This window comes from Plenodomus lingam, assembly GCF_022343315.1.
Source record: "Plenodomus lingam strain CAN1 chromosome Unknown contig_18, whole genome shotgun sequence".
NCBI classification, from domain to species: Eukaryota; Fungi; Ascomycota; class Dothideomycetes; order Pleosporales; family Leptosphaeriaceae; genus Plenodomus; species Plenodomus lingam.
In genome coordinates, this window is record NW_027093935.1 from 1,372,715 (window position 1) to 1,393,027 (window position 20,313).

The 20,313-nt window shown below is 48.4% G+C and overlaps 9 protein-coding genes across 9 annotated transcripts; 7 read left to right on the forward strand and 2 right to left on the reverse strand.

Annotated features, from left to right (window-relative positions):
- The first annotated feature begins 34 nt into the window (after positions 1-34).
- On the forward strand, positions 35-3,032 carry IAQ61_003927 (uncharacterized protein). Its single transcript, XM_003837445.2, has 2 exons — positions 35-509; positions 570-3,032. The coding sequence occupies exons 1-2, from the start codon at positions 343-345 to the stop codon at positions 2,458-2,460; spliced, it is 2,058 nt and encodes a 685-aa protein (XP_003837493.1). The 5' UTR covers positions 35-342; the 3' UTR covers positions 2,461-3,032.
- A 686-nt stretch (positions 3,033-3,718) lies between these two features.
- Positions 3,719-5,087, forward strand: IAQ61_003928 (uncharacterized protein; the record flags this gene model as incomplete). The annotated part of the gene is made up of 4 exons (XM_003837446.1): positions 3,719-3,997; positions 4,048-4,437; positions 4,495-4,839; positions 4,893-5,087. 4 exons carry the CDS (start codon positions 3,719-3,721, stop codon positions 5,085-5,087), a joined length of 1,209 nt encoding a protein of 402 aa, XP_003837494.1.
- Positions 5,088-5,895: 808 nt separating this feature from the next.
- IAQ61_003929 (uncharacterized protein) lies at positions 5,896-6,570 on the reverse strand (the record flags this gene model as incomplete). Its single annotated transcript, XM_003837447.2, has 1 exon — positions 5,896-6,570. One exon carries the CDS (start codon positions 6,568-6,570, stop codon positions 5,896-5,898), a length of 675 nt encoding a protein of 224 aa, XP_003837495.2.
- A 2,120-nt stretch (positions 6,571-8,690) lies between these two features.
- On the forward strand, positions 8,691-9,068 carry IAQ61_003930 (uncharacterized protein; the record flags this gene model as incomplete). Its single annotated transcript, XM_003837448.2, has 2 exons — positions 8,691-8,808; positions 8,943-9,068. The coding sequence occupies exons 1-2, from the start codon at positions 8,710-8,712 to the stop codon at positions 9,066-9,068; spliced, it is 225 nt and encodes a 74-aa protein (XP_003837496.2). The 5' UTR covers positions 8,691-8,709.
- A 201-nt stretch (positions 9,069-9,269) lies between these two features.
- On the forward strand, positions 9,270-10,970 carry IAQ61_003931 (uncharacterized protein; the record flags this gene model as incomplete). The annotated part of the gene is made up of 1 exon (XM_066096144.1): positions 9,270-10,970. One exon carries the CDS (start codon positions 9,270-9,272, stop codon positions 10,968-10,970), a length of 1,701 nt encoding a protein of 566 aa, XP_065954020.1.
- Positions 10,971-14,290: 3,320 nt separating this feature from the next.
- Positions 14,291-14,998, forward strand: IAQ61_003932 (uncharacterized protein; the record flags this gene model as incomplete). Its single annotated transcript, XM_066096145.1, has 3 exons — positions 14,291-14,497; positions 14,556-14,675; positions 14,711-14,998. Coding segments are annotated over 3 exons (420 nt in total), but the record flags the coding sequence as incomplete, so codon positions are not given.
- A 415-nt stretch (positions 14,999-15,413) lies between these two features.
- Positions 15,414-16,556, forward strand: IAQ61_003933 (uncharacterized protein; the record flags this gene model as incomplete). Its single annotated transcript, XM_066096146.1, has 2 exons — positions 15,414-15,591; positions 15,715-16,556. The coding sequence occupies 2 exons, from the start codon at positions 15,414-15,416 to the stop codon at positions 16,554-16,556; spliced, it is 1,020 nt and encodes a 339-aa protein (XP_065954022.1).
- A 768-nt stretch (positions 16,557-17,324) lies between these two features.
- Positions 17,325-18,377, forward strand: IAQ61_003934 (uncharacterized protein; the record flags this gene model as incomplete). The annotated part of the gene is made up of 1 exon (XM_003837453.1): positions 17,325-18,377. The coding sequence occupies one exon, from the start codon at positions 17,325-17,327 to the stop codon at positions 18,375-18,377; it is 1,053 nt and encodes a 350-aa protein (XP_003837501.1).
- Positions 18,378-19,199: 822 nt separating this feature from the next.
- On the reverse strand, positions 19,200-19,886 carry IAQ61_003935 (uncharacterized protein; the record flags this gene model as incomplete). Its single annotated transcript, XM_003837454.2, has 1 exon — positions 19,200-19,886. One exon carries the CDS (start codon positions 19,884-19,886, stop codon positions 19,200-19,202), a length of 687 nt encoding a protein of 228 aa, XP_003837502.2.
- Between the last annotated feature and the right edge of the window lie 427 nt (positions 19,887-20,313).

Sequence of the window (20,313 nt, forward strand, 5' to 3'; positions counted from 1 at the left end):
GGGACAAGTTTGGGCAGCGAGAATGATGCTGAAGTCGAGCGGGAGCATGACGCGCAATCTGGTGACGTGCGTTGTCAGCATAGCATTCCCCACCATTACCACCCACTACTACCACCACCACCAGTAACCGCCACAGCCAATACGCCGCTCTCTGTACTTCCTCAACCTCGCAACAACATTCGACATTGCCGTTACTCGCCTGATAGAGGTGCGAACACCAGCCCTGCATAGTACACCGCCACATCTTTCCTCGACATATCCAACCAATCTTTGTTGACCCCGCGAACCCATCACAATAACAACAAGAGCTGGCGGCCTGATCTGCGCCCAACCTGCCCCAACATGGCTTCTGTTACCTCGCTGGACCATGACATGAAGAAGTTGCGCATGGAAAGATATACGCCACAGGCTGCGAATGAAGTGCGCGCCTGGATAGAAGACGTCCTCGGCGAACGGATGCCTGCGGGAGACTTGCTGGACGCGCTCAAAGATGGCACTGTGTTGTGCAGGTATGAATCAACCTCAAAAACCATCACAATGCGCACATGCCCGTCCTAACACAGCAGCAGACTCGTCAATCTCGCCATTCCAAGCCCCGGCGTCAAGTTCAAGAAGTCAGCCATGCCTTTTATACAAATGGAAAATATATCGCACTTCCTACGCGCCTGCGAACAACCGCCACTCAGCATGCCCGCACACGACCGCTTTCTTACCGTCGATTTGTACGAGAGCAAGGACCCAGCCCAGGTTCTCCAGTGTCTCGGTGCATTCAGCCGCGTCGCAAATGCACAGAATCCCGCCAACTTTCCCACCACCATAGGCCCAAAGCGTGGCGGAGGTGGTCCCATCAGCCCATCAACCAATGGCGCTGCCACTTATACGACTTCCGCTTCAACACTGCCATCACCTAGTTTCGGACGAAGCAGGGGTCCCAGCACCACCAGCAACACCAGCGGCTCAAGCACCTTCAACCCGCTGGCACGAGCAAGTGAGCGGCCAGCGCTGAGCCCCACGCGCACTGGAGGATCCAGCAAATCCCACACGTCCACTGGTCATCCCACGTCACCTCCTGGCGGAGTTAGTAGCTGGAGCAAGAAGACTGACGAGGGCATTACAGCGCCGGCATGGAACATCCACCAGTATGGCTACATGGGCGGTGCTAGTCAGGGCAATCAGGGCATCTCCTTTGGCGGGCGACGTCAAATTACGAGTGCTGGCCCAAGTGTGCCGAGCCTCGCTGAGAAGGAGCGAAAGCGCAGAGAAAAGGCTGAAGAGGAGGAGCGACTGCGTGTACAAGCCGAGGAGGCCGAACATAGACGTCGAGTCGAGCGCGAAGCCGAAGAAGAGCGCATACGCATAGACGAGGAGCAGAAGTGGCAGGAAGAGTCGCGCAAGCAGCAAGAAGCCAAGCAACGGCGGCTAGACGAACAGAAACGTGAGTGGGAAGAGCAGGAACGCCAATGGAAGCTGGAAGAGGAGCATCGGCAGCGCGAAGAGCGCGAAGCCCAAGAACGCCTGGAATCTGAAATGCGCCGCAAGCGAGCCGGTAGTGACGCCAGACTCAAAGGCCAATTCCTGAGTCAATACCAGGCCGAGCAAGCGAGCAAGCCTCGCAGCCGGCGCAACAGCCAAAGCGAAGAGCACAACGCAGAGCGCGAACGCATACGCGAACTCGAGCGCCAACTCGAAGAAGCCAAAGAGCGCGAACGTCAGTACCAGGCCGAGCGCGAAGGACGTCTTCAAGACAAGAAGGTTCGCTCGCGCTCCAAGAGCCGGGCCCGAGAACGATCGAAAAGTCGGTCGCGCCCACAACCTCCTCCTCGCGCCCCATCACCACAAGATAGCAACGTATCCTGGCAACAGGCCGATGACCGCGACTATCTACGCAAAGCATGGGAAACCACACAACGACAACCCGCCCGTCCGTTACCAGAACCCACACCCACAGCACCCTCCCTACCCACGCGTCCCGTCCCGTCCCCCACCCCATCTCCCCGGCCCCTCCCCGACCCCGCCGCCTATGCCAAACCCTCTCAATCCCCCGCCTTTCCATCCCACCATCCCCAAAACAGAACAGAACGCTATCTCTCCAGCAACCCAGCCCCGACCCCCTCGCCGCCCAAATCCCACATTCCCCCCGAGCTCACCTCGACCGCCGAACTCCGCGCCGAAGACGCCCGCCGCGCCGCCAGCCAGCAGAAGACCAAGGCGTTGGGCTGGGCCTCCAAGTCGCTACTCGAGCGCGAAATGGAGCGCGAGCGCGAGCGCCAGAAGGAGTGGGAGGAGACGCAGCGCGCGCTGCAGGATCAGGCCAAGGATCCGCATGCGGGGACTCGAGGTGGGCAGAGTTGGGATGTTAATCAGTATGGATATATGGGCGGGGATAATCAGAATACGTTGGGAGGGATTGGGGCAGGCAAGAGGCAGATTATTGGACCGAGGCCTTTTGGGGGGAGATGAGGGTGGTTCAGTTTGGGGCTGTGTGGCGATGATGCGGGGAGTTTGGAAAGGGAGGAGATGTAGTTGATGAGATTCAGAGTAGAATTGGGGTGTAGGGGCTGGAAGGATGGAGGGTGCATGGTTGACTGGACGTGGTAATTGTGGCTAGATGAGCGTTATGGGGAAATAAGTAATGCAGTACTATTTCCATCTCGGCTTGGATATTCGCATGAGATATCTGTATCAAGATGGGCGTAATCGAGTAAGCAGTATCGGTGGTTATTTATTGAGTGTCTTTTTGAGGCTGATTGTTGTATACCTTTATAATCGGAGACTGGAGAATTGGATCTATTGGTTAAGGGGTTCTGGAGAGGGGGTTTGTGTTAGTTGTTGGATATGTGGCAGTGTGGGAGTGTGTATGGTGGCTGAAAAGGAGATGGAAAGGGAGAGGCAGACGACTCCCACCACATCTGACGTTTGCCAGCATATCACCAAGCCACCCGAGCATCATCATCGCTGGTACTACTTTCAACTTAGCAGCTAAACGTTACTGCACTAGTTAATTCCTATCCAACCTATCATCTGATTCTCAAAATGCGTGGAATCTTGCGCATGCGACCAACATGCATTTCTCTGCTCGGACTGTAATCCCGATGCGCCACATGCGGTTAGATTGGTATATTTTCTCCGATGGACTGCTGACGTTCATACAGGCACCATGTGAGTCTGGCCTGCTTAGTGTTGTTGTGGGAAAAGACGGGAATGGATTAAGGTGTTGCGGTAACGTTCTCCAGGGCGGCGCCTCGACGAATGGACGGGGAGGTCCGTTGTCCCCTGTGGTAAAAGGTTGATGGCATTGCTTCACTGGTATTTTCAACGACATTTCACCATCATTTTCTCCTCCGTCATTACTTGGTAACTTGGGCCTGGAAGCCTGTAATTTGTCCATGTGCCTCTCCCTGAGGTTTGTGCTGGACGTGTGTCTCACCGAGATAGTCCCTGCTAGGAATGGGTACCAGTTGCACCATCCTATGATATTTGTATACGCGTATCGTCTACCCCGAGGAAAAACGTCACGGTCTTACAGCCTCTCGTAGCAACGATGTCAGGGTTGTGAATAGAGGTTGAGAGCATGGCTTGGCACGTTGCACATGCATCCATGTAAGTTATCCAAGAGACATACATATTGAATGAGGTATCCAGAACTTTGCAATAACTCTTCTGTTATATCAAACGACATTCCAACTCAACGCAAATTGACCAATCAACTCTGTCAAAGATGAAGTTTCTGGCCCTTTTCGCGCTTCTGCCTCTTGTCATTGCCACTCCGCAGCCAGAGCCCATTGTTGCGCCTCGCGATGTTGTTCTGATTCCAAACCAGTACATTGTCCAGTTCAAGCCGTCTGCCATGATAGCTTCGTCGGTTGCTCAATTGATCAGAGATGTCCGACGTTTTTTCAGAGCAGATGTCCTACACATTTATGAATTTGCGGCATTCGGGGGCTTCGCTGGTACATTCAGTGAGGCTGTAGCTGACGGCCTGCGCAGGCTTCACTATGTAAGCCTGGACTGTGACGATCAGCCTTCATCCTACTGATACGGTCAAAGATTGCAGATGTTGAGCAAGATTTGGTCCTCTCACTCGACTTTGGCAAGGTTCCGGGGATTGTCAAGAGAGCCTTTGTGACACAGAGCTCTACCTCGTCCATCTGGGGCCTGGGTAGACTTTCCTTCAAGACGCCTAATGCAGGGAGATATGTGTATGATTCTACTGCTGGAGCTGCCACATGTGTCTACGTTATCGACACTGGCGTTGAAACCACGCATCCGGAATTCGAAGGTCGTGCCACCTTTCTTGCCAACTTTGCCGGCGACGGGACAAACGTAGATGGCAACGGTCATGGTACCCATGTTGCTGGTACCGTTGGTTCCAAAACCTATGGTGTTGCTAAGAGAGCGAAGATATACGCCGTCAAGGTTCTCAAAGCCGACGGATCGGTACGCACCTATCCCTCCCACACTTCCACGCTATACTCGTTGCTAACAGGATCCTAGGGCGCTCTTTCAGGCGTCATCGCAGGCATCAATTTCGCTGCAAACGATGGCCCCAAAAGAAATTGCAGAGGCACTGTTGCCAACCTATCCGTCGGCGGCGGCAAATCCGAGGCTCTAAATTCAGCAGCAGCGAATGCCGTCTCATCAGGCATGTTCCTCGCCGTCGCGGCCGGAAACTCTGCCCAGGATGCTAATAATGCCTCTCCTGCATCCGAAGTCAGCGCCTTCACCGTCGGCGCCACAGACTCCAGCGACAGATGGGCAAGTTTCTCCAACTTTGGCTCCGTTGTCAACATTTTAGCACCCGGTGTGGGCATTCTTTCCACGTGGAAGGGTGGAGCTACGGTGAGTCTTTGTGATATTCTGGCAAATCATCATCAAGCTGAAGATATTTTTAGGCTGTGCTGTCCGGCACGTCAATGGCAACACCGCATGTTGCTGGCCTTGCGGCGTACTTTCTTGCGTTGGAGGGGAAGAAGAGTCCTCCGGCTCTTGCTCAGCGTATCTTGGGGCTGGGTAATAGGGATAGAATAACTGGGGTGCCCGCTGGTACAATCAATATGATTCCGTTTAATGGAAATCCTAGTGGGTAGATGTTGCAAAGGGAAGGGAGGGGAAAATATCAACACTTCCATTCATATGATGGCATATAGGCTTGGGAGAAACCAATTTATACCTTGGCCATACGAAGATTCTAGTGTGTGGGAACGAGGCCTCCCAATTCATTGCCATCTATTTTGTGAGATGTGGTATATAAACCAAGTCTCACGGCTGCACGAACCCAGCCTGCATTCCCATGCTGCTGAACCGTCTTCTTACTCCTAGCCGCTCGTTTATACCTCGCGCGCATAAACCGTAACACCCCGTAACCTTTCAATCAATTATAGGCCTCGCAAAGCGTCAGCAGAGCGCCAGAGTAACAAACTTAATTTTATTCTACGATCCCACTAAACGCAGCGGACCTTTTCGAGCGTTGCGAGACACATGGAATTAACACGAGATCCGCCTGATATCTTATATTCAAGTCCACAGCTCAAAGTAGAGCTTATATGTCGCGTTATCAAGCATGTACTGGAAAGTAAAGCATCTTTGTTGGGGGAAGTTAGGCTACTCTGCTCTTCATTACATTGTTCAGGAAAGTAAATAGAATTGGCAATTTCTTGCTTGTAGCCTTTTTACTTAGCCTTTATTTCTGGCATGGTTAGTTGAACAAAGGATTGACCTGAAGCTGAAGTTGTACGCACAACATATGTTCGGTCTTGGTATACCGGTACCGGTCCCCCACTTATGTAAAGGTTATTTGGACTACCATGCTCTACTATTGTAATAATCTCATTCCAGTTCCTTCACTCTGTGCCTACCACTGACAGATACTGCACAACTCTCATCTTTCCATACATTCTAATATGTAAGCAACTCACCTAAATTATCCTGCATCTCCTGCAAAGAACCAAGAAACGCTCTAATCTTCTCCCCAGCATCCCTAATCATAGAATTTCGCATCTCCTCGCAACTAGCAACCATGCTCGGAATTTCCCTCCAGCCCACCTTCTCCCTATGACATCCCTCTCGAACATCGCACTCCAGTTCAGCCAGCAACACAGCATTGAACCGATAAAACGAGAAAAAATGATTACGATGATGGAAATGCGCAAGTTCATGCAGTACAGTCCGCATGATTTGCTTCATCGGCAGTATCGATCCTGGATCATTGGGATACCGCAGTCGTAACCGCATTTCCTGCGGTATCAGCGTTACTTCATTGCGCAACGTTCGGTAGCGGATATGGCGGGTGAAATAGGTCTTGCCCAGACAGTCGTCGAAGGGGAGAAGTTCGGAGAGAATGGGCATTTGCCAGCCGCGGCGGCGCATGATGGGGCCTACAATGAAAGCGCAGCGGCGGAGCCTCGTTAGGGCCTTGTGCTGTAGGGGAAAGCCACTCAGTGTCTTGTAAAGACTGAATTCACCGTCTAATCCAGATTCTGCGGGGAGATTATCGAGGCTGTGGTGGGAGAAGTACTTGTCTAAATCCATTGCTGCTACGATTTGCTCTAGGCTGACGGGTTCGGTGGCCATGGTGAAGATAGTGTCGCGAGAAGGGTTTGGACTATATCTTGCACAGATCTTACGGAAATTGCAGGTATAGGAAAGAGCTCAAGAGCTAGCTCTTTGAGATGGCCCATTCACAATGTGTCCTTGTGAACGAACATTGCATCCTCCTGAGTCGGTGTGAAATGTTTCACAACAAAGCCCGTTGTGTAGTACTTCCACGCGCGGATTCATTGTGAGGATACACTGCAGGAACATCCAAGTTTAGGTTGGACATGTTCGAGACCACATTGTGTTGTCTGAGGTCCTGAAACATATCGGGGCTTTGAGCTCTATGGAATCTTAGTCATGGAGGATTGAGCAAGGGTAGTTTGCACTGTCTCAGTGTCCAAGAGTGAGAAGTGCTGGTACACCGTCAGCAAACAAACCAGGCACTTGAAAGGAGTGATAAATTTTTTCTTCGGACTCTTCAGGCACTACAGTACAAAACTGGTTTACAGTAGCTATATTTATCTAAAGTAGACTAAGAAGTAGTTTAGGTAGAAGAAGTAAACCTAAATAGGGTTTATTATACTATATATTCTATAAAAGTAAACTACTTTTATTTCTACTTCTATTAATCTACTAGTATTATATAGTAATACCTAGTTTCCTACTATTTAAGTATTTTACCACTCCTTTCTTTAATCTTCTTCACCACCTCTATCACCACCTCTATCACCACCTCCACCACCTCCACCACCTCTATTATCACTACCTCTATTATCACCACCTCTATTATCACCACCTCTATTATCACCACCTCTAGTATCACCACCTCTATTATCACCACCTCTATTATCACCACCTCTATTATCACCACCTCCTATTAGTAAAAATATTATAACTTATTATTATATTATATGTGCGTATAGCATAAAGCTAATCTTTTCTACCCCTTTTAGTCTTAGTTAGGTATTATAGCGTATAATACAAATAAAACTACTTTTTATACTTAATTTAAACCCCTACTATAAAAGTAAACTACCACTTTAAACCTATTTATAGGTATACACGAGGTTAGTTTACACCTATATAGTAAACCCCTAGCGTACCATTCTATAGTAAACAATTTTTTACCGTAGTAAGGGGCGTCTGACTCCAAGGCTGTGGGTTCTCTTAGCCTCATCTAAGGAAGACCTCCGAAATCCATCAACTATTCCCGACTCTCCTATTGAGATCCAAAGCTAACTCACGGTACACTTGACGCAGGACAAAAGGAGCTAGCTGCAAGCTCTTCTCCAAACTTTTCTTTGCCATAGTCAACGTGCATCGATTTGGCAGGCGCTCGCGACCACCACGAGATCAATTCTCTCGGCAGGTTAAGCTCGTCAGAACTCCAGGTTCGCAGGTAGTTTCCTGGAGCTGCATCTAAATATCATGAATTCAGATTATGTATTGCAAAGAATGACTGGCCATAAGCGACAGTATCGCGAGCTTGCAGTGTGGTAATGGGTGGATGGCTGCTGGTTCGTATCGAAGTGTCGAAATCACCCTCAAAGGGGACCAGGTCTCAGATCAAATAGAACTTGTAGATTCAATTTTTTTTTAGTGTTCGCAAGCTGACAGTCCAGGAAGTTGAGACATATCTTCGCGATTCTACAATGGTATGTGTCAGAAGGCCGCGGACGGTATCTCAGGACCCTAACAGCATACATGTCTCAGTCGCATTCATACCAACGAGATCCGTTAGTACTGGACTTTGGAAATTATTTCTATTGTGGATACGAAAGGTCGCAACTGAAGCGTTTGTCAGTGACGTCAGTGACAATCGATGTGTATGGTCGCTCTTGGGCTATCCACCAACAAATTTAATCTCATCGACCTTTTTCAAGAGATAAGTGTTTGAATCTATGGGATTCAATAAGATTCAATTATGAAGCAAGATTCTGGTCGGATCGAGAAACTCTAACCGGCAGTAGCTTCCACTGGCGTCAGTTACTACAATAGGTATGCACTATTCATGGTGAACTGGAATCAAGATACCACTGCTATTGTAATCATTGTCTTGCAGAGGTCTACCTAAAAGCTCTGTCCCTAAGTTGACAAGACTGCCTCTCGCATAAGATATATTTACGATGATCAAAATGGAACACAAAAAATTGCAGTCGCGAGGCGCTCCAAGCAATGTTGGTCGTGCCTCATGTAGGATGCAGAGTGAGGACAAAAGCCAAGGATACCGCACAGTCTCCCTGTTTCTACACATGGAACATTTGCGGCAGTAGAGTAAGTCAATCCCATACACGAATTAGTGGCTTGTGTCTCAATCCAAATACCATTTCGTGATTGCTGATCTTGTGACTACTGCTCTTTGCGATGGATCATTGCCATCGCTCACCCGCATCCACCACGTCATTCAGACCTCGATATCAGCTTTACAGTCCTCACCTTCACCGCCGATGAAAGCACAGACAACAAAAGTTCTTCAGCAGCTCGCTACAATAATTATTGAACAATACCAACGTCGGCTTGTCCTGTCTATATAGATCTCACTCCCCAAGTGTCTTGTTCGACTTGATCCTCAGCTCCTTTCAACACTTTCTGCACTCTCAAAATTTCTTCAAAACTTTTTACGCCTGCTTCTCTCTTGCATTAGTTTCGCTTCAGCTATCATCGAAATTTCAGTCGCGCTTTCACCAGAACCGTGTTCTACCATCCACGGTTGTTCAGTTTCGCGTGTCTTCACGATGTCTTCCGCAACTCAGTCGTCGCTCATGTCGTCTGCCGCTGATCGTGCTGGCGGTAATGAGCTGGCTGCTCTTGTCTCGTCCCCAGTCGCAAGCCCTGCCTTGATATCATCTCCTCATCCAGACATCACCGGCACTGTCCTGCACGAAGAGAGCTCAGAGGCCGTCGTTCAAGACATCAAGAACATTAACGCCCAGAGCACTGACATTGACTTGCGCGAGCACTCCGCATCCGCTTCGAACGACGAGTCCACTTCAGCCGATCATGCCACTTTCCCAATCCAGCCAGCCAGCGACCACGATACTCCCGTTGCGTGCGACATCAAGATCGCCGCTCACGACAAGGTTGACTCTCCGACTTCAGTCGACGCGCCAGCCAGTATTGAAGCTCGTATGTATTTTGATAATCTGAGTGTTGCGTACTTGACTGACATAGTGATAGATGGCTCTCCTCCCAGATCCAATAAAGAGAACAGTTCGCCAAAGGCAGGTGGCTCGCCTCGCATCAAGTTCATCCTGAAGCGTCTGACCGAGAAGACTACAACACCTACTCCTACATCTCCTTTCAACAACCCCGTCACAATTGTCTCCGACAATGATAATACCACCACCTCCTCTGACACGACTGGTTCGGGTCTCAAGCTCAAGCTTCGCTGTATCAAGTCGGCCATGAAAGAGTCGCTCCCACAAGCAGTAAGCGTCTCCCCTCCCAGCATTGGCGTGAAGCGCTCAGCTCCCATCGCTCTCGAACACGATATCGACGACACAGACTCTGAGATTGATATCATGCCTAAGAACACGTTGTCCAAACACACAAGCAAGTATACCGCCAAGCATAGCAATGCCCACCACACCAAGAGGGCACCCTCTCACCGAGCCAAGAAGACCAAGGTCAGGGGCGAAGCTATCCTAATTAGGGATGAGGACGACGCAATGTTCGATGCCGGCGATGAAGATGAGCCAAGCGGGGAGGAAGCTGGCCCAAGTTTCTCCCTCCTGACCCCGGCCTTGAAGCGCAACAAGCGCATTCTCGACCCCAGCTACGCTCCTCACGCGGAGCTCATCGCCAAAGCTACCAAGATGGGGCCAGAGTACTACGACAGCGATGCGGATGACGCATCTGGCGACGTCAAAGACACCGGCAAGCCACACCTCTTTCGAAACGTCAACTGGGGCGTTTACACCACCGATATGAGCAACGATGGCGACTTTGTAAAGGAGCCGGAGTTCACCCAGTTCGTTCCGGGCAGGTTTGAACTCCTGCCCGATGGGTCCGTCGCGGACCAGAAAGCCAAGCTGGTCATCAAGCTCCTGGACAAGGCGGGGCGAAAGCGAATATTCGCAAACCCGCCGCCCCGTGACTGGGGCAACCAGGAGGCCATCACGGCGCTGAACAAGCGCACCGTCCAGCAGATTCGGCGCAACACCAACGTGCGCTTCCGCGAAGTTGTCCGCGCCTATGTGCCTGAGGAGCGCTTGTGGATCCTCTCGAACCTCACCACCGGAAAGCCCACCCGGGGTTGGAAGGTGTTCGTCGAGGAGTTCAACAAGCGCTTCGAGGGCAGGGCGCTGGCAGGTGTTGATGGCACCAGACCGCATAGGAGCCACTCCAGCCTCACCAAAGAGGTTGAGAGGTTTGGGCCTAAATTCTATGCACGAGGTCTGGTGCCGGAGCCTGCCAGGACGACTGAGCGGAAGTAGCACCGCGGTGGAGAGGTTCTGGGAGGAGAAGGAGTGACGGGTGGGGGCCAGGTACCGGTAGTAGTACAGGAAACCACTATGATTTTGAAAATTGTGCATTGTGACTGTTTACGAGTGATATTTTGATTGCATATGCGATACCATTGACGCTGATCTGACTACATTGTTACCTTGTTGCTACCTCAAGATACCCTAACCCTGTGCCATCAATATCACAAGAACCTCTCACTGCTTCATGTAATATTGGCTCGCACCAGTACCATCATCACGAGCTTCAGGATACCTGAAGAGGATAAATTCAGCACCACTTCATGTACCAGATACCTTCTCAGTTCTTCGAGATACTTCCACAAGCCCCAAGATCAGCCTCCTTCATTTCTGGCTCTCATGCCATCACCCGTCGCCCTTATACCTTGTCAGCTAGTGATATCTATCATCCAATTAATCTTCAAAGTGCCTTCACCAGCTTAGATAATTATTTAGCGGGATATAGTGAAAATCTGGCTTGTGGAGACGAACACAGCTCTCCCTTGCAAGCCAATTTTACTTCAAAATTTCAATAGAATATCAGAAAAGGTCATGTGCGCGACAAACGGATCTCGTGATGCACTGAGATATCTTGACAGGTGAGATATTTGACTTCACAGTGCTCGTTTGCGAACTGATATATACTTCCATGCTTGAAGACAGCATGATAATAACTTGGTAGTATTGGCAGGCATAAGGCAAATTATCAAGGAGAGTGAGTACATACATCATGAGAATAAAGTGTATTTTCTTAGCGTGAATGCGACGAATCCTACAATATCCTTTGTTACTGAGAAGAGAATCTTTCTGCACCAGGCAACTTCACATACACATGGCAAGGGAAGAGTCTACCCCATTAAAGATGGATACTCATGACTCAAAAAAGCCTAATGTGTTCTACAGCGGCACGATAATCGACAGAATTCTAGGAAGTGAAAGAAGAATGACCGCAAATCCTTCCTGAGCTTTGTACTAAAGCCCCCGTCTGTTTGAGTTGTAGCTGTGTAGACTGACTATCACAACGTGATTCCACTCTGATTGTACAGATCATAAAGTATTCGTAAACGTTTGAGATGCTCCCGACCGCCGTCTGGGGACTACTAATGTTGTACTTGAACTGGTAGACGATGTTCAAGCCTCGGAGGGGGATTTAGTTACAGCCTTCGAAGGACGCCTGGAAATGCGCCAGTTGCGGATCGCCATGCTTGATGTGAGCACATACGTCAAACTAAATGAGATGTTAACCATTAAGCCCCAAAGCTTCAGGAGATGAGAGTCCAAGCATACCAAAGAAGTAAAGAGATCGCAGCCGCAATGCCAATCACCACGCAGGATTTTCCACGACATCGACTGCCTTGACACTGTTAGCTATCATTTCACATTTCTAAATTCTGCGAATTTAACATACCACCCATACATGAGATGATAAATGCTGTAAACCAAAGCAAGCAGTCTAGCGCATCAAGGATCATGTATGCCTTGAGGCTAGCGAATCGCCTGAATCTCTCCGTCTTCTTTGTCAAGTACTGATAAAGCAGGAAAATTGCTGACTTGATCGCGTAGACAAGAATGAGCGTAGTGCTGCGACTTCGTGGCATCGATCCATCCGCAAGAAGCACGCATCCAACAATCAAGGCTGTGAGAACAAGGATGGCCTGGGTAATATGGATGGAGCGACTAAATCGCTCAACGGACGCGAAGTAAGTAACAAAAAAATTCATTTCCCTGGTTTGAATTGGATCTCAAATTAGGATAGTGGATGATGAAGTCGAGCGACAATGTTGCGTTCACAGTGGTGGTGAATGATATGGGTGCGGTATGTGTGTGGGAGGGTAAGGAACAAGACCATTATATATGCGACCATGTCCCCCAACTAGCCACATGGGATATCCAGTGATTATCCCGCCTTCTCATCACAGCTTGTGGTTGAGAAAATGTGAACATGGCTTCGCAGACACGAAGGCGTCGTATTCGGCCTAGCGCCCGCTCGTATTCAAGATACGAGATACGGCTATACGGAGTTACGGTGATACGGCAGCGGAAATCGCCAAGGCCGCGTGTCCCCCAAAAGTCCTGCGGTTGTGTTTCCAAGGTTTCTTCATGGCACTACGGTACAAAACCGGTTTACAGTAGCCATATTTATCTAAAGTAGACTAAGAAGTAGTTTAGGTAGAAGAAGTAAACCTAAATAGGGTTTACTATACTATATATTCTACTTTTACTTCTACTTCTATTAATCTACTAGTTTCCTACTAACTATCTAAGTATTTTACCCCTCCTTTCTTTAATCTTCTTCACCACCTCTACCACCTCTATCACCACCTCTATCACCACCACCTCTATCACCACCACCTCTATCACCACCACCTCTATTATCACCACCTCCACCACCTCTATTATCACTACCTCCACCACCTCTATTATCACTACCTCCACCACCTCTATTATTACCACCTCTATTAACACCACCTCCTATTAGTAAAAATATTATAACTTATTATTATATTATATATACGTATAGCGTAAAGCTAATATTTTCTACCCCTTTTAGTCTTAGTTAGGTATTATAGTATATAATAGAAATAAAACTACTTTTTATACTTAATTTAAACCCCTACTATAAAAGTAAACTACTACTTTAATAAAAGTAAACTACTTATAGGTATATATAAGGTTAGCTTACACCTATATAGTAAACCCCTAGCGTACTATTCTACAGTAAACAATTTTTTACCGTAGTGTGGTTTGCTCGATATTTGACTTCAATTCATCTCATCTTTGCCTCCGACGCTGACCTCTACACATCGTAGGTGAATGTTTGAGGCAACAACTTAAGAATTAACCTTAGAACTGCTCTGTCGTCCACACAAGTCTCTAAATTTGTTCGCAATACCCTGCCGATCTTGCCCAAGGTCACCACACCGCCGGTTTACCATCACATATACCTGCTTTAGTCCATGAATCAACATCTGGGCCATAACTAACTTCGTTTTACATATCCTCACTAAGATGGGTGACCGCGAGCGTATCATCCACAAGAGAAAGCTTACCCTCTGCGATGCAACCGCAAATTGGTCTGTACCAGAACTCCTCCGAGAATGTCCTATGTGCGGCGAATTCCTGTTGTATTGCTGCTCATGCAACAATAAATCTCTTGGCCGTCCTCGAAACCATCGACTGAATATACCTTGCCACCACTTTCGCATCATCTTCACTGATGGGGCGTGTGCGAACAACGGACAACCGGGAGCAAAATCAGGAGTTGGTCTAGCATATGGCAACGGTGAAGGCAGCCACTGTCCAAACCTATCACGGAAATGGTGGACATCTTCCCACTACGCTCAAACCAGCGAGCGGAACTCTTGGCGGCCAAGTTAGGTGTGGAGTTTCTCAGTAAGGCCTACACCAAGGATCCCACGGACAAAGCTGCAGCTTGGATTATCGCGACCGACTCCGAGTACGTTGTCAAGGGTATGACAGAATGGTTACCGAAATGGGAGGTATGTCCTGACTGTCTTGACCATGGCTTCTACAAAACACTTCTAACCGAGCTCATAGAGCAACAACTGGCCTACGTCCAACGGTACTAAACCAGCAAATCTGGATCTGTTCCTCGCTCTCGATGACTTGGTGACGACGCAAAAGGCGAATAATTTGACGGTTAGTCGCTATAAAAACGTATGTTGGCTGCATGCAAGACTAAGATCACGTAGATTGGGTTCTGGCATATCCCAAGGGAGCATAACAAACTTGCCGATCGGCTTGCGAAAGCGGCTGCTTTCCACGGCGATGAGGCTGGGATGTAGGCGCAAGGTGCGATGCATCAACCCCAGGCGCACACGGGGGAACTTTGGACGACGATGTCACATGCCTTCTACACATTATGATTCAGTCTCACCTTGGTAATTTAAACGTGGCTTGTATTACAGGCAAATCATTATGTAAGACATGCTCATTGCGTTAAAAAATAGCCCTGCTTAGAATACTTTAGTAAAAAGGACCATCTAGGATTGCAACATTCAAAATCTTTCTCAGATCGAATGCCTACAATGCAATAGACACATTTAATTTTTGATAAATATTGATAATTATTTAGATTAATTAAGATTTAGTAAGTAGGTTTGATAAAGGTCATTATATGGACTAGGTAAGCAGAGGTAATAGAGATTGGTGTTGTACCGGTAACGCTTCTTTTGCAACAGTTAATCTTTGGAGTTAAGAGAAGTTCATCAAACGCTCAAATCACACTGTTGTCACATACCCCGGTAGCTACCGGTACTGTCAGCAAAAATTCGGACAATGAACTACCACTCTCATCTAACCATTACATCAACGGCATTGCCGCGACCTACGTCTAATCTTCTTTCTGTGCATTACTGACTAACATGGAGCCTCAAACGCGCACTTTGTTATGATATGGTAGTTGCGTTCATAACGCTTTCCCCCACGAGTATTCATCAACTTCCGCAGAGACCAACACCACCTGATCAATTGACCTACCGCAACCAAGTATCTCACTTCAACAGAATATCACACGGTGCTTACCATTCCTTACACGATGTCTTCTCAGCAATCAAAAACAACATCCCGGACAGTAGTCCAAGATAGATTCTCGCGCATATCCATGGCTAACATATCCAGAGCTTCTCTGCACAAGGTAGTAGCATTGGAGAGTTCCATACCACGCGCGATTCTACTGGTCACATCATCCTAGCAGACGCAAAACTTGAAAACAGTTGTTTCACTCGAATGATCATCGACGATCCTATTCTACTTCGGATGTTCGAGCCTGAGGCAATTCCAGGTTGTCACGACCTGGATGGAAATCCATGGCCACCGATGCAGCTTACTCATATTCCACATGGTCAAGCTCGTCAATCAATTTACGAGTCGTTGCACGAGATCTCGGACATTCTACGCCAAGAAGCAAAGACGCCAAACTTTAATGAGGATGAGAATAAATCGGCATTCGAACCACGGGCGCACTTCGATCTTGGGCGACTTGTGGATCTCTCCCGGTTGCCGAATGGGGCGTCGAGTGCGGATGAGTATCCACAGGCTAATGCGAACGCACGAGAAGCGGTGCTCAATTCTATCCGAGAAATGTTCTTTTCAGGGCTTATGCCAGCTTTACGGCAGCGCAGTCTTGCCCATCCCTTCAATCAGCCATTCCAGGTTGAGTTAACCCCAGCCGGTGCAGCTTCGACTTTCCCTTCAATGACCCACCGGCCGCAATCAACGGCAGGCCCACCTACGGCTCATCAAAATGCAAAAGCCCCAGCTCAACAAGAGGATAATAATCAAGTTTCGCACAACGAAGCTACAGTGGAGTCCGAGCAGCGACATGAGGGCAAGGCTTTACCACCTTCGAAAATTGATACACGGCAGTCTTCTACCGTTGGAAGACATGCAGATTCATCAACCCAGAGTAACATTGACGTCTTGCCGTATCCCGGCAACTCCGCCGCCCCCACCGTGAATCGTGCTAAAGATACCACCATGCGCAACAACATTGGTCCAATCCGTGGCCACACGCAAGGTCGAGGACAGCGATCTTAAAGGAAGCGAAATAAAAGCCCAAACCACTGCCTATACCCACAAGGTGCTCGCCACGACGCCGGTAAGGCTTTATGGGACAACACAAACTCGCTGCTTCCCGACTCTCCAACCCGCGAGCAATATCGTACGTATATCCGGGCGACGCGGATGAAGGTGGCAGACGATCCTGCGGCGAAGGCGGTGTTCCATGCTGAGCTTGCAGCATTCGTGACGAGAATGCATATTGTGGAAGAACACAATGCTTATGCTCGATTCATGAAGATTGGGTACAACAAGAAGCATCATGTCCCGATAGTGGCGTGAGATTAGTGGAGATATGAGTAGTGAGGCTCACAGAACTCTATGGTGATAGCCAAGTACTGATGAGTGATGGAAAAGGTCATGGGTTCAGATTACATAGACACGGATGGTGTTATTGCAGGCTTTGGATGCACCTCTAGCATTGCTTGATCATGATACTAGGCATTCCAGATTCTATAAATGTTTCTGTACTATGCCTTAACGTGGCTTTTCTATCATATTGTACCAAACGTGCTAGTGAAATGTAAGACATGGAAAGTATGCTCACTATGGGCTGATCAAACTTGAGTGCCCAGCATGTGCCTGCAGCAAACGGATCTGACTTCGTGGCTTCTATCTTCCTCTGACTTATGCAGAGTGACAGCAATCAGTTTAGATTGCTTTTAATTTCTGTAGCTTGGGCATACCTTATGTAGGCCGTCTTTCTAGGCACGAGCCAAAACCTGAAGCTACAAATCTGCCTCACAGATGTTCCCATCGCAAGACGAGACGAACGCATATTCCATCGCTTCCCAAAGACCTTTAGCACCCAACACAGCTGATGATCAAGCTGACCGGATTGAGCAGTCAACTGCAACTCTAGCCGTCCTCAAAGCCGATATTATCAATCTGCTGCCCCTCTATGATGATGCCGTTCTTTTCACTATATCCTGCGACTTTATTGCAGGCTTCAAGGGTCACAAGTGCAAGACGCTCCATCCCTATCAGCGAGCATTAGCAGCTGTCTATTTGGCCAATCCTGCAATCAGGCGATTGTACGACAAGTTTGCGGATATGCAGACGAAAATGAAATCCCCAACCATGAATCGAACGCCGGACTTTTCGGAATGTGAGAGAATGGGCAAGGTTGGAAGACTCAAGAAATGGTCAGCAGAAAGGGGCCCCGAACATAGCGGCGGTGACGACCCAGCTCCATGGTTTTTGGCAGGGACCGAAGTGCAGAATCCTGGTCTTTTCCCCATCCATCGCATCCAAAACCTGCGTCATAGGAGTCCGTCTGCCAACATCTTCGCAATGCAGAGTTGGCATGATGTGCTCGATAACGAAGTGATGGTGATTGCTAAGATGATCAACGGGGAATACACAGATATCATCATCAACGATCAACGCCACATTGCTGCGCTGGGACTAGACAAAGACCCTCACGATAGAATAGAACTCAAACAAGAAATATTCAGAATCGGCGAAACATTCACCATCACCGCATGCGACAAACGGAATCCAAAAGATATGAACGGTGATTTCATCGGTGAATTGAAGTCCGCTCGACATGCATATTTGCACTGGCTTGATGCACGGAACGATGTAGACCCGCATCCTGCACCCTATCGGACAGAGATTAATATTTTGGCGGAAAGGCTTGGGCGACAGCGCAAAGATGTGTGGGATGAAGTGAACGAGTACTGGGACTTGGAGCAGGGCGAAGACGGGCAGCGGTATTGGAGGAACAGGAAGCTATATCTGGGGGAAGACCCAAGATATTCTGGCCCCAAGAGCAAGTTACCGATGATGTGGGGATAGCTAGAGTGTCAGTTGTACTTGGGATTCGAATGCAGGAATGGTTGGTAGAAACAACAAGGCGTGTCATAGGAATTACAATATTGATTGAATTTGAAATCCCTAGAGCGATTGTGCACTATGAGTTAAACCTCACATGCAGTTATGCTAGAGCACTGAAAGTAGCAGAATTGTCAACTGATAATTTGCCTAGATTGACGCAAAGGGCGTTGCTCCGAGTTAGCGAATTCAGTAGCATACGTAAGAAATCTTTGAAGTAGAGCAGATACGAGTGGCCCGGAGAGATTGAGTAATGTATTTATGGCGATGAGTCGTTGTGATTACCGGTACAGGCCTAAGAGCGCTAATACGTACACATGGAACGAACATGCGGCAACAGAAGTTTTAGAAATTTGGAGGGAACCTAAACAAAATGCGAAAGGAGGGGACATAGGAGGGAAAGTACTCGAGTACACATTCCGGCGCTCGCCTACACAGGAAATTCATGGCCATGACGTCACGTGTCATTTGCTGCGTTCGACTTATGGTAGTGTTGGACACAGCAGATCCATCACATATGCTTCAACAATGGGCAAGGACAATGATAGCTACACATGCTACAAATATGGATCAACAGGAAAGACAGGTGAGCGGACAAAGGATTCAGCTCCGCAAACAGTTTCTAGGCGAGACACAAGCAGGTTTCAGACAAAGACGCGACCAGCCACTTACAATGGCCATGCCTGGTAGCCAGGGAAGCCCACAACCACCTCCACCCGAATTTACGAAGCAGACAAAGATGCTGTCAACCTTCTCTTTCCTTTGCCGCTGCTTGCGCTTGGGAATCTAATCTGACATGGTGCGTGCATCGCTCGGATGCAGTCCTTTGACCATCAAACGCCAGGTTCCATTGAAGTCAACTTTGAACCTGCCGTGCAGGTGATCCTCCCTTACAGCCGTGCTCTCTGGATGTTCCGCTTTAACAGTATGGTCTTCGTGAGCGGACTGTTCATCCCCGCTGCAAAGGCTCATGTCATAGTGTTCATCCTGTTCTCGCGTTGGGACATAGTCGTGGCTATTGGTTATGCTTGGCGAAAGCCCATCAGATTCCCTAGATGTCCGGCGCGATTCCGCTGATTCAATCTCCTTCGCTTCGTGCATATGTTTCGCAGTATCATCATCGACCATAGGAGTAATATTCCGCTTATTCTCGTCCTTGCCTTCGCTTTGCTGAACCGCTCCTGCTCTGCCAGTTGTCATTAACCAATCTGGCCAGTCATCTGACTCTTTTGCCTCAAGTAATTCGTTGTAAATGGAAATCATCTCTTCATCCATGGTAGTATGAAAATTGTCGTTGAGAAATTCATTCAATCTATCACTTAGTTCATCAGTATTGCCGCTATAGTGCACGAGACCCCGCTTTCTGGCTAATAGACGTAACCAGATTCGAGAGTATCTTCCGTTCCTCTTTCTCGGGGGTCCGCCATTGCCCAAGCTGGGCGAAAGACCCGAAGGAACTGTTGACCCCTCCATGGACGATGGACGATGGACCTTTGTGCTTGTGGCTGTGGATATATCGAAAGTATTCGAAACAGATACGCGATCCAGTACTGAGATGGAATTGACCACAGAATTTACCCCGAAATTGGTAGGCTCGAATCGTAGGCAGTGGCTTGTACGGAAATGTAGACTGCTCTTGTTCTCAATTATTGCCTGTAATCCTACGATGATCACGTAGGAACTTGCACCGTGGAGGGAATGTATGATACACCATGTTCAATGTCTCATTACACTGATATAGTGAGCGGAAGCGTTTGTCGATGATTGCTGTCGATATTTCCAACTTTCAAAGCTTGATTGCATGTAAGCTGCAGCAATTGTGTGACAATTGTCAGCAGTCCATAGTCTATCTGTGCAGTTTTCTTATGACCCAGGTGTTTGCTACCATGCAAAGATTACA

Bases quoted from the DNA above. Each gene is read 5' to 3' on its own strand.
- IAQ61_003927 (XM_003837445.2), top strand. From the start codon at position 343: ATGGCTTCTGTTACCTCGCTGGACCATGACATGAAGAAGTTGCGCATG. The intron at 510-569 runs GTATGAATCAAC...ACACAGCAGCAG, and splicing joins GATGGCACTGTGTTGTGCAG to ACTCGTCAATCTCGCCATTC.